The 13,193-nt window shown below is 40.2% G+C and overlaps 2 protein-coding genes across 2 annotated transcripts in view; one reads left to right on the top strand and one right to left on the bottom strand.

Annotated features, from left to right (window-relative positions):
• The window catches only part of pcxa (pyruvate carboxylase a), a 180,000-nt gene that overhangs the window by 131,501 nt on the left and 35,306 nt on the right, over positions 1 to 13,193 (top strand). The gene's annotated exons all lie outside the window — the stretch shown is intronic.
• Positions 1,923 to 11,621, bottom strand: lrfn4a (leucine rich repeat and fibronectin type III domain containing 4a). The gene is made up of 4 exons (XM_051094057.1): positions 10,792 to 11,621; positions 9,824 to 10,294; positions 7,063 to 8,703; positions 1,923 to 3,711 (listed from the first exon to the last, which is right to left on the bottom strand). The coding sequence occupies exons 3-4, from the start codon at positions 8,679 to 8,681 to the stop codon at positions 2,670 to 2,672; spliced, it is 2,661 nt and encodes an 886-aa protein (XP_050950014.1). The 5' UTR covers positions 8,682 to 8,703; positions 9,824 to 10,294; positions 10,792 to 11,621; the 3' UTR covers positions 1,923 to 2,669.

Here is a 13,193-nt window from a genome sequence, read left to right as displayed (position 1 = left end):
AGAAATCTTCTGTGCTCACCAAGGCTGTATTTATTTGATCAGAAATACAGTAAAATATCAGTGACATATTTTAATTTAAAAATAATTTTCTATTTTGATGTATTTTAAAATGTAGATTATTCCTGTGATGGTTTTCAGCAACCAGAATTATCAGGTTCCTTATAATTTTCAATGTTGAAAACAGTTTTTGGTGCTTAATATATACTGGTATTCAAATTTTGGGCTCAGGAAGATTTTTAATGTTTTTAAAGAAGTTTCTAATGCTCTTCAAGGCTGCATTTATTTGATCAAAAACAGAAAATATTGTAAAATATTATTATGATGTAAAATAATGTTTTTGTTTTTGAATGTACATTTAAAATCTAATTTATTTCTGTGATCAAAGCTGAATTTTCAGCAATATTACATAAGTATTCAGTGTCACATGATTCTTCAGATATGCTGATTTCTTATCAGTGCTGATTCTTTGATGGATAAAAAGTTAAAAAGAATAGCATCTATTTAAAATAGAAATCTTTTTTTTTAAGAAATGAATGTCTTTATTTAGCAAGGATGTGTTGAAATGATAAAGTGGTAGCAAATACTTACCTTGTTAGAAAAGATTTATATTTTTAATAAATGCTGTTGTTTTAAACTATTTATTCATCAAAGAATCCTGGAAAAAAGTATCACAGGTTCCAAGAAAATATTTGGCAGCACAACCGTTTCCAACACTGATGATTCTAATAATAAATCAGCATATTACAATGATTTCTGAAGGATCATGTGACACTTAAGACTGGAGTAATGGGTGATGAAAATTCAGCTTTGCTTCACAGGAATAAATTATATTTTAAAGTATATAAAAATAGAAACTGTTATTTTATTTTGTATTAACATATCATTTCTGTATTTTTGATCAAATAAATGCAGCCTCGATGAGCATCTTCTTTAAAAACATTACAAGTCTTTCTGGTCCCAAACTTTTGAACGGCAGTGTATTTTTGAACGGTAGGCCCCAGTTTCCACAAAAATATAATGCAGCTAACCGTTTTCAACATTGATGATGATAAATGTTTCTTGAGCACCAAAACAGTATATTAGAATGATTTCTGAAGACTGGAGTAATGGATGCTTAAAATTCAGCTTTGCCACAGTGAATTAAAATAGTAAAAAATAAAATTTCTATTAAACTGTAGTACTCTTTCACTCTTTCTACTGTATTTGTCATCATATCAATGCACCTTTATAGAGCACTCTATTCAGTATTCAGCTCACTAGGTTTTTAGAAAAGAGCATGTATTGATTAAATAAAACAATATGCATACACATTTCTCCATGTCTTGCCTACAACCTGAGCTTCAAAGACCATTTGCGATATGCGTTGTAACAAAGCGCTTAGTATAACACAAAGACCAGGCAGACAGGAAACCTCCCCCACCTGCACCACTGTCCTCTTTTTCTGGTCCACACCTTCACCCCTACCTTTTCCTTTCATCTCCGTCCTGCTTTTCTCTTCCTCTTCTGTCGGCTGTTACATAAAGTTGTCTGTGCTTGACACAATAGAAATGAAGAAACATAACAAGCTTCATCTTGAAGCCGTAGCTCATATAACACATTACTTATTTTGAGGTCTTGCAGATGAACAGACCTTGTTGTTGCTTATTATCTGCAATTAAATCACCAGTAAGTTAGCTGAGCTAGAGTTAGTATATTAGAGATGTGAAGTGTATTATACTGCAGTATCTGACATCTTAATCAGGCTTTTTGGAGGCGGTGTGCCATGCTGCCAGTCAGCTGCAGCGCTCTTGTTTTTTTGGTTCAAAGCATTATGTGCCATATGGCTTTTTATTCCTGCTTCTCTTAAGCAATTAACCTTGGAGCTATCATATCAGATTGATCTCAATTAGAGCTTCATTACAGCTTCACTCCATAGTACAGAATAGCATTTTTACAGAACAGCGTTTTATTCTTTTTATGACTCTGGAAAAAGGCTGATCAGACAAGAACAATTATGACCATTTAAACCACTGTTGAATGACATTTGAACAAATGATTCCTCCATTTTAAACGGCAGTCTGTTTCACTGAAAAACATATCCACCAAAAAAATGGGGAAAAAACTTTACAGCATATTTATATACTTTCCCTTATTAGAGGGCCCAGACATGTTGTGCTTCTTCACAGCAGTGTATTTCAACAGATAATGCATTCCCTCTTTGGGTTTGAGGTTTTTTTTTTTTTTTTATCACCTTTTTTGTGTTATTTACCCCTTTAGTTCAGCTCCGCATTAGCATTCGAATAGTGTTTCTTCTGCATAAAGTAGCGGCTGATTTATTCAATAATTTATTAATTGGTTAATTAATCTTGTTGAAACAGACGCTTTAGGTTGTAATCCCCCATGCCTTGGGCCTGTCGTAAAAAAACAAGCCTGTCCTTGAATTCTTATTTCCTCAAATCCTACTTGTCATTCTTTGTCTTCACATAATTTGATTTTGAGCCTTGTTGTGGCTCGATATAATGGCGGTCATCAAATAATAGCCAATCCTTTGTCTCAGGAGCATTATTCTCATCAATCCTGCCCTCCCCTGATCATTTGTTTTCATCTAATTTTATAGTTCGTTCTTTTGTTACCTTATTTGTTTCCTAGATATCACTTCCCCCCCAAATATAGAGTCTTTCTTTCAGTATCTACACCACACTTTCCTCCAAGTCTCTTGGATTGACGGTCATGCTACTGTTTGAGTTTGAAGTCGAGTTGGAGTTGGAATTGGAGGAGTTGTTGGAAGCGAATGCATGTAGATAGTTCTGCGTCAGGCCGTGGCCGTACTGCTCGCTGCTACCCGTGCTGGACGTGCTGGTGGTGGAGGCACAGTGGACAAGCATGCCGTGTAGGGATTGGCTACGTCGGGTCCAGATGACACTCAGACGCTTGGCGTAGCTGTAACACGTGGTGGTGGTGATTTCACCCACGTCGAAAGAGCAGCTACGCTTGGTTTTGAGTGCCTGCCTCAAGTCCGAGCCTCCTTCCCTTGCATCATCGCCATCTTGCGTCAATGCAAGCGAGGCCAAGACTTGTGTGTCCACATCTCTGTCTTTCTCCAGAGACTTGCGCAACTTGAGCCTACCTGCTCGCTTTTGTGTCGGCGTGGGCAGTGTGTTACTTGGGGAGTAATAGAGTGTCAATCTCTCACTTTCTGGTGTGAGAGGAGTAAAACATTTTTCCCTCACTGCCCCGTCACCCCTATCGCGTGTGCCACGATGTGGCTCCGGGCTCTGTTTGGGCTTCGGGAGCGAGCTGGGCTTGTGTTTGTCTTTTGTTCTTTGGGCCAAGAGTCCATTTGGCAACGCCACCATCATCATACTGTTGTTTCCGTTCGTCTGGGCGTAAACATCCACCCCTTTGGCTGGAAAGAACTTGCCCGGCCTGTTGGCATCATCCCGGCACTCTCCGCAGACGCGATGGCGCACCATCATGGCCACGGTGAAGACCAGAAGGGTTACAACCACCACGCCACCCACCATCACTGTCAACGTGCCGCCCAGGAAGTGAGCGTGCAGAGAACGACATTCTGGATAATCCTCTTTAGTGCTGAACTGGATGCAGCCCAGCACCTTTGTAGTCGCCAAGGAGGAGATGCCATCATCGAATATGGCCAAGACGCACAGGCTGTAGTCTGCTCCTGACACCAAGTTTTTCAGCAGGAAACTATTACTGGTTGGAGGCAGAATTCTGACACCAAATAGAAAAGAAGAAAACATTGATGAGAAATCAAACATCAAAGAAAAGAAAAATCCAGCCAGAAATACATCAAGCACAACTAGGTGAGATTTAAAATCTCAGTTTTGTAGTGAAAATGGCTTAAATCAATACTCTCCAATGAAGGGGATTCTAGAAACAAGCAAATTAAGAATAAACTACAGATGCAGCAGGGTGATAAACAAGGAAGCATTTTTACATTAAAGCTAAGAGGTTGCCAATATGCTTCTTGCCTGAAGGACTCCTGCCCACACTAGTCTTTACAATCTGCCATCTCTGGCAGAAACTATGTCCGTGCAGTGCTCTTTAATAGACTTCATTGACTGTGTCCAGTGCATTTGCTTTGGCTGCTTGGTATATATGTCTGTAATGAAAATGCCTTGGATGGCTACACCTGATTCACGTCCTTTAATTCACTTCACTTTGAGAGGTAATTGGCGGTTACAGCAGAAGGACCTTGAGCAATTCTTAATCTCCTTTGCTCTAGTTTCAATAAGCCATTTGCCTTCTTTTTTTAGTTTTGAGAATCTTTTGTTCAGGTTTGTCAATCTTATAAATGCATTCATTTTTCACAAAACCATGTCTTTCCTTAAGAACCAAAGAACTGTAGTGTTAATACATGCTGCACTACAGTTTAAAAAAATTTGAATCCGCATTCATGTAGACTTCTCTTATTTTTGAGCTCAGTGTGTCACTGCATATCAATGAGACATTTGCATGCTTATCTGCATATTAATTTTCAAATTCTTATGGATGATTTGAATTACAAGCCTTACAGGAAACACGTCTTAATGATCTGTTGTTAATGAAGCCGTAGATGTTTCTTTATTTATTGCATTGTCCAGTGATTTTGAAAATGAATTATGCAAAACTCCCCTGTTATTTCCATAGGGTTTTTTATGTTTTAAAGATCAGTTTAGGCCATAGGTCTTAAACTCTGCTCCTTGGAACCCACTTTCCTGCAGAGTTTTGCTCCAACCCTAATCAAACACGCCTGGTCTTCAGGATCACTTGAAAAGTCACAGATCAGGTGTGCTGAACCAGTTTGGAAAGAAACTTTGCAGGACAGTGGGTCTCCAGGAGCAGAGTTGAAGACCTATGGTTTAGGCCAGGGGTGGCGAATGTCAGTCCTGGAGAGCCGCAGCCCTGCATAGTTTTGCTTCAACCCTAATCAAACGCACCTGAACAAGCTAATCAAGGTCTGAAGGGTTACTAGAAAGCAACAGGCAGGTGAGTTTAATTGGGGTTGAAGCTGAGCTCTCCAGGACTGGAGTTCGCCACCTCTGGTTTAGGCCATGAATATCATGCTAGTGATTTGAAGATTTTATGATTTTATTTTGCAGCCACATCACCCTGCAGCCCAAGACTGGTCACCCACTGAAGCTAAGCAGGGTTGAGCCTGGTCAGTACCTGGATGGGAGACCTCCTGGGAAAGCTAGGTTGCTGCTGGAAGAGGTGTTAGTGAGGCCAGCAGGGGGTGCTCACCCTGTGGTCTGTGTGGGTCCTAATGCCCCAGTATAGTGATGGGACACTATACTGTCAAAAATCACAGTGCTTCTGACTCTGTGGTCATTAAAAATGACCTCGACATCCTGGACAAATTTGCCCATTGCCCTTTGACCATCATGGCCTCCTCTCCATACCCATATCTACTAATTGTCTTCATCGCTCTCCACCAGTAAGGTGCAGTCCAGGTGGATGCTGCACACTGGTGGTTTACAAGGAGATACCGCCATTACAGTGTAGAGCGCTTTGAGTGCTTAGAAAAGAAGAAAAGCGCTATATAATTGTAATGAATTATTATAATTATTATAAGATGAACAGTTTTCTCATCTTTATACTGAAAAACAGAATATGACTGTGTCCTACTATAACCATGATGATTGCTTAAAAACAACAACTGAGAAGCAAAGTTGTTTTGTGGTTATTGACATTATGCCACAAATGCTATCAATAGAGTTTAAGTTGTATTGAATGTGGAAAAACATCTAGGAAAAAGTCTCTAGTTTAGCGATGCACTCAAGGTGGCCAGTCAATGTGCATTAATGTCTGTCTTCTGGCCTAGAGTAGCTTACTGTGTTTACTCTTACGGATTCCTGCATGTTGATGGGAATAGCTGTAGTAACAGGTCCATTATGAAGATGCCTGGCCTCCCACTCATCCACTTCTCTGCCTGCCATCACTCAGCAACTGCTGCTACTTCTGCTACCCTCATCCCCCTCTCTTCAGCCCATTCTCTTGTATCTATATATATTTCTCTGCTTGTCATCCAAACATGTCCCTCACCTTCACCATTTATTATTGATCCCAATCCCTGGAAATCCCACAGCTCTTTCCTTTTGTTAAGCCTCTCAAGATATGTCCATACTATGCCAAAATTGTTCTTTTGTGCATGTGCAATGAATATGTTGCAGCTCCTTTCAATGTTATTGAGTGTGTCTTGAGTGTGCTCTAGTATAATTGTGAAGGGAAAGGAAAGGTCATAAGAAGGAGAGTGAGAGAAATCAAATGTGATTTCGAATTCAGTTTTTATGTCTGTAGTAGGACATTTGAATGCAAGCTATGTTGTTTGTGCATCCAAATACGGCACGTATGCAAAAATGTATTCATATTCATGATCAGTAGTTGAACAGTACCCAGATGATGTACTGCATCTGCTGAGATTCTGAAGTGGGCAAACAGTGGACACTTCACTACCCCATGAGAGAGCTGAAGAACCATCGGACTTGAAAGATGATAGAAAGTGAAAAACCTGAGAGCCACCTGGCTCTCTTTGTGTAAGTAGTGTTGGTACAGGCAGAATTGTTAGTGTATAAAAGAAACAAGCCAGTAACTACTGTGACTTCTCCCACCTGTCTAAGAAGAGTTGGTGTAAGCAACTCCCACAGCCCTTCCCTTGTGACCTGCACCATCTCTGTCCCCTTTCTCTATCCATTTAGATCCATTTCACTCTTCCTGATTCATTGCGACACCATCTTCAGATGTGTAGGTTTTGGCCTTTTAAAGGGTCCATCCTGTTTTCCCCAGAGTCAGCAGGTCCTTGCACTCCACTGCTCTGCTTTCTTTACCCCCTCCCTGGCTATAAATAGCTTCCTGTATCTCTTTTAGCCTTGTGGCTCAACTTGAATCTTCCATCCGCTTTGGGCTGTGTCTGTTTCCTTTGGCCCTTATCCTTTCATCAATATCTGAAGCCTATAATCCATGAACATAAGCACCAAGAATGTTTACATGCATTCACTTGAAACGCATGAAAACCAAACACAGACATCATTTTCTCGTTTTTGTCAAAAGAGCTGCAATACAGAAACAAGATATCCTCCTTACCTGTAAACAAGTGCATCGTCTGCTGTGCTGTTGTACTGGATCTGATACATCCACACCAAGAAAGGCGTTGAAGATCGGCCCATTTTCCAGCGAATCTGTGCTGAATTGGATGTCACACCTAGAACTCCCACCAGGGTTTCTGTTCCTCCATTACTGCTTCCACTTCCTCCAGTATCTCCCTTGCCTCCAGTGACATTCCGTACGGTCACCACACCATTCCCTGCCCCTTCAACCCCTCCACGGCCACTACTAATATCAGAGGATCCAGGGTCTCTGTTGTTGATAAGTGATATTGTACCATTCCCTCTATGGGGAAGAGGAATGATCTTTAAGTCTACCAGAGCTGTGGATTCCCCTGCGGCATTGATGGCAATGCATGTGTAGGTGCCATCATCTCTAGCACGGGTCACCAAAAAATCCAGCGTGCCGTTGTAGTACGAGTGAATGCGACTGGAGTTGGCCACAATACGGTCGTCTGGTGACACCCAATGAATGACTGGCTCAGGGTCACCAATAGCTCTACATTTAAGCGTGGCTCTTTGGCCCTCCAAAACCCATAGCTTGTTGGTATTACGGGTGATCAATGGAGGCTCACACGTGAACTCTTCTTCTGGAATGGACCAGAAGTATCGACCCGCCAGATGAGCAGGCGTAGCGCACGTCTCCATGTCGTCTTCCCGAATCAGTCGTCTTAGCCACAACAGCTCACAGTTGCAGTGCAACGGATTCCCTCCAAAGTTAAGGCTGATGATGGAGTTGTACGGTGTTGGGCTGACAACCCCAATCTGGGATCTGGAAAACAGCGGATCGGGGGGAAGAGTCTGCAGTCTGTTCGAGGTCATATCCAATCGGGACAGTTTATAGAGCTCACTGAAAGATCCCTCAGCGATCTGGTCTATTAGATTATGATCTAGATTTAATGTATGCAGGCTGGCCATATTCTGAATAGACTCCCAAGGAACCCTGCGAAGGTTGTTGTAGGAAAGATCCAGATCCTCCAGCGTTAGCAGGAAGTCATCGAAAGCATCTGCCGAAACGTCTGTGAGCTGATTGTTGTTGATGATCAGATGCTGAAGGTTAATAAGTCCTGTCAGATCCTGAGGTCCCACCACTGTGAGACGGTTGGTGTCCAGGTGAAGCGAACGCAGGCTCTCCAGATCAGCAAAGGCTAGTGGTTTCAGGGCGTGTATGGTGTTGCGTGACAACGTCAGGTCAACTAGTCCTGTCATATTGGCAAAGTCTGCGCCTCCCACTTCCAAAATGTAGTTGTCAGCAAGACGCAACTCCACAGTACGGCGATCGATGTTTGGTGGCACGAAAAGAAGACCTTTATTCACACACAGTGTGCTCAGAGACTCGGATAAGTTCCGACACACGCAGTGGATGGGGCAGATGGACACCATGCCCCATGTCTCCCCTGCCAGCACACCTTGTCCACTCCGCAGCAGTATGAAGCCTAGGAGACCCAGCCAGAAAATTGTTGACTGTGGCATGGGACTTAGTGTGCTGACAGGGGATGATGAAGCAGGATATCTCCTTGAGTGAATCCATTTCGAGCTCTCCTGTTCTTGCAACAGATTGGTTCCTTTAGATGGACTCCCTGGTTCTGTATGTGGCATGGTAACCAGGTTGTCCACAGACCTGTGTGAAGAGAACAAACATTAGTGGCATCGACATTGAGCACTTTCTGTCTCCCTCTGTTCTAAGCCTGCTTGTCCATTCACTAATCCCCTGCACAAATGCAGTTATCCATTAATTGCCACCGAGACTTGGTGTTATGCCTGCTCATTCATCCAGTATAAGCTCACTTCATCTAAGCATGTATCAAAGAGGAGCTAAACGTGACCCAATGTCCATTGCTTGAGATGAATGTTCTACCTGGAAACCTTTGTCAGTTGTGTAGATTTCAAAGCATTTATCATGTGCCCAGCAAGTCCGGCAAGAACCTTAAACTTTTCTCCTGGTTTGTGAGTGAAAGAGAGACTCGATTTGGCTGCCAGGGACAAGCCCCAAGATGATCAGTCACATTCTAAGTGATGAATGCCTTGGCTGTCTTCTCATCGCAGATGTGAGATTATGTGGCTGTTGTTGTGGCTGTGTGTGCAGACAAAGTGTATCTATTTACCCAAGTCTTATGTCCGTCTGTTTGTTCTCCTCCCTGCTGCTCCCTGCTCTCCTACAGGGGTCTGATTACTCCATTAACCTGATACATAACTGTCTGTGTGTGTCTGGTCTGTCGCACACATTCTCCAACCAACCAGTGCAATGACAGTAGGTAGGGTGTAAATGAAGTTTAATTGATTTCACAAGACCGAAACCTGGATATCTAATGCACAATTGTCCCTAAGCATTTGCAAATGCTTGACTTGTTTTAATTAGTCCATCAGTCGCCATCAACAAATGCATGTTATGCTGCAATGTTATGCTGTTACATAATGGCTTCAGTGTCACACTCGCAAAGCAGTTTAAAAAAAGAGTGTGTGCAAGTGAGAAATGGAGAGATGAAGAGATAAGATGGGGCAGCATAGGGAGTCGAGTTATATCCTATAAATAACCATGTGCAATTGGCTCAAAGCTGTATGTGTGCAAATTTGCTATAAAAAATTAAAACCCAGTGGATTTCAGCACAATATTCATTATGCTGAATCTAGAATTACACACTGTAAACATCCTGCAAACAACTGACCAACCTCATGAGTGTCTATCTGCCAGCAGTGGAATATTTTGTGCATGAAGGGACAAAGAGAAAAAATTTTCATACCTGTTGTGTCTGTTTCATCAAGATTTGAAATGGTGTCCAATCCTTTCAGTTCTTTTGTAGACAAACTGCCCTGCTAGTCCCATCATTGCTTCAGATTAGCATCCAGAGTGAAACACTGTGGAAATATTCAAATGTGCCAAGGGTCGATTTGTTCCTTATAGTTAATTGCCGAAAATCGTGATGATGTGAATTTGATCTGTGGTTTGATCAGTCACATCCTCACTGCCTTGCCGTTCTTTTCTTCGCCATGAGTCACTGCCCCGTTTCCATAATCCTTAGTGAACCTCAGTTAAACGGAATTGGGTATGTCTGGATTGTTTTTTTCTTGCTTTTCATTATTTCCTGTTTCAGGAAATCCAAAGTTCTCCTTTTTCACAGCATTATTAAAGTCAGAATCCAGTGAAAGCTTGTTTTATTTAAACCTTCTTTTATTTCCAGTAGCAAGTGGCTTTCAGTCCATCTCAGAGTGAACTGCCGAAAGAAACAAAATCCCACTTAATAAATATTTAACTAGTATTAAAAGCTCACATTCCTTTTTTATTATCAGGCTCATTTTGTTCTCTTGCACAGACCTTTAGCTCAGATGCCATATCTTTAAGTGCAAAGCATGCTGTGTATCGTACATGTCTGTTTGCTGATGTCGGCGTCTTATACTATTGAGGATCCTAAATTAATTGATTCTTCCTGTAAACTGGCGCATTAAAGCAAATAATCCAATTAGACCTGCTTTCAAGCAGACCCTGTGGGTCTGACTGAGCCAAATATGCGTGTGTATGTGTGCACACACACTCTTGTCTAAATGGACTTGAAGTCTATACACTCATTGTCACTGCATGATTCCCTCCTTATTGTTTTCTCTCTAATCCACCCTGGACTGTTGTAGTCTTTCCACTATCTCGTTATCTCTGTCTCCACTTCTCCTCAATCTCTTCTAAATACCTCAAGGGTGAAGGCAAACATATACCAACCTTTTTTATTTCCAAATTCCTGCTTGTGTCCATCCAAGAGAACTGCTGCCCTCTCCAGGGGTCCCTTTCCCTCTACATCCTCTCAGGTTCCTCAGGGAGGGATTTTGGGTAGCATCCTCACCCCTCGCTTCTCTCCCCACAGCTTCTTTTGTTTTTACTTTTGCAGGGAAACCCTGCCCTCAAAGTAGGAAACCATCACCTACAGGCACGAAGAACCTTCATATAACCGTGCGGTTGAGTCTTCACTGATGTCGCTTATTGCCATCAGTCAATGCCTTGTTTTTGCTTTTTCGTTCCTGCTCTGTATTCTTGAACTGTGCGAGTCTCTGATTTGTTGGTTGTGATGCGGAGAGCAAGTCGATGTGAGTGCAAGCGTTTGCGACTGCAATGTGTTTGCTACAGCAAGGGCAGAGTGAGCGGGAGGGAGGGAAGAGAGAACGAGAGAGAGAGAGAGAGCGAGAGAGAGGGAGGGGAGAGTGGCAGAGCCTGAAGCAGTCTTGGCTCTCGGTATGAGGGGAGAGACGAAATGCATGGGTAAAAATGGCAGAATTGAGAGTGCATTGGCTGACTGGGGTGTGAGGTTGGATCTGGAGAGGAATTGCCCAAAGCTTTGTCCCTCTGACAGTACATTTTTAACAGCAGGGCACCATCGACAAGCAGACATACTAAAAACTTCTTTCACCAATTCTCCCACAGAGTTGATTTTCACCTTCTTTAAATGGCATTTTATTATATATCATTAAAAACGGATAGGAGCAGCTGATTTTGAGAAAAGAGATGCATGGGTTGTTGGAGGTGGGCAACAAGGGCACTCTGATGCCCTTCACAGGACATGGGTCCAGTCCCATCCCCATAATAACATCATTGACTATATTATTGCTTTTTATGTGGGAAAAAACCCCCAAAACAAAACAAAAAAAAAAACAAAAAAAAACAATAACTTCTTTAACAGTAATGTTCAGTTTGTTAACATTAATGTATTATAGTAGGTATTCTGAACAAATTTTTTTTTTTATAATAATTTGAAAAAATATGCTATGTGCCATGTTGTTGATTATTAAATATTTGTAATACATTTAACTAATGTTAACTTGAAATGTTAAAATGTATTTGCAGTCTGTCAGTTAAATTTTTTATTTTTTTTGAAAAGTCTCATGTTCACCAAGGCTGGATTTATTTTATCAAAAAAACATTAAAAACAGTAATACTGTGAGATATTAATACAATTTAAAATTTCTATTTTATTACACTACCAGTCAAAAGTTTTTGAACAGTAAGATTGTTAATGTTTTTTAAAGGAATTCTCTTCTACTCACCAAGCCTGCATTTATTTGATCCAAAATACAGCAGAGGCAGTAATATTGTAAAATATTTTTACTATTCAAATTGACTGCTTTCTATTTGAATATATTTTAAAATGTAATTTATTCCTGTGATCAAATCTAAATTTTCAGCATCAGTACTCCAGTCTTCAGTGTCACATGAACCTTTATAAATCATTCTAATATGCTGATTTGCTGTTCAAGAAACATTTTTTGTTAAAACAGCAATTTATTAACAGTAATTATTAAAACACATTTTATTTAAAACAGTTAGGTACATTTTTTTTTCACGATTGATAAACAGGAAAATCTAAAGATCAGCATTTATCTGAAATAAAAAGATTTTGTAACATTATATGCTATACCATCCAAAAGCTTGGAGTGAGTATAATTTTTTATTTTTTATTTTTTGGTAAAAAAACAAAACAAAAAAAAAAAAAAAAAACAATTAATACTTGTATTTATCAAAGATGTTTTTAATTAATCACAAGACGTCATGATATAGACATTTATAATGTTACAGAAGATCAGATATATGCTTTTCTTCTGAACCTGAAAAATTTGCTCAGCTGTTTTCAACGTAATAGTAATAATAAGTGTTGTTGAGCAGCAAATCATAATATTAGAATGATTTCTGAAGGACCATGTGATTGGAGTATTGATGCTAAAAATTCAGCTTTGAAATCACAGGAATAAATAACATTTTAAAATATATTCAAATAGAAAGCAGTTATTTTAAATAGTAAAACTATTTCAAAATTTTGCTGTTTTTGCTGTACTTTGAATCAAATAAATGCAGACTTGGTGAGCAGAAGAGACTTCTTTAAAAAAACATTAAAAATCTTACTGTTCAAAAACCTCTGACTTTTATATTTTAAAATGTAATTTATTTTACTAAAAGTCTTCAGTGTCACATAATCTTTCACTAATCATTATAATATGCTGATTTTGTGCTCAAGAAACAGTTCGAACCATTAAAAACAGTTGTGCTGATTAAAAAAAAAGAAAAGTGCTTTTTTCAGGACTCTTTGATGAATAGAAAAGTTCAAAAGTACGGCATTTATTCAAAATAGAAATCTT

This window comes from Labeo rohita, chromosome 21 (assembly GCF_022985175.1).
Source record: "Labeo rohita strain BAU-BD-2019 chromosome 21, IGBB_LRoh.1.0, whole genome shotgun sequence".
NCBI classification, from domain to species: domain Eukaryota; kingdom Metazoa; phylum Chordata; class Actinopteri; order Cypriniformes; family Cyprinidae; genus Labeo; species Labeo rohita.
Note: the sequence above shows the minus strand (reverse complement) of the source record. Positions and strands in the feature narration are given on the sequence as shown.

Excerpts from the sequence above, each read along its gene's own strand:
- lrfn4a (XM_051094057.1), bottom strand. The coding sequence starts at position 8,681 with ATGCCACATACAGAACCAGGGAGTCCATCTAAAGGAACCAATCTGTTG. Across the intron at positions 3,712-7,062 it reads GACGATGCACTTGTTTACAG|AATTCTGCCTCCAACCAGTA; the intron begins GTAAGGAGGATA and ends ATTTGGTGTCAG.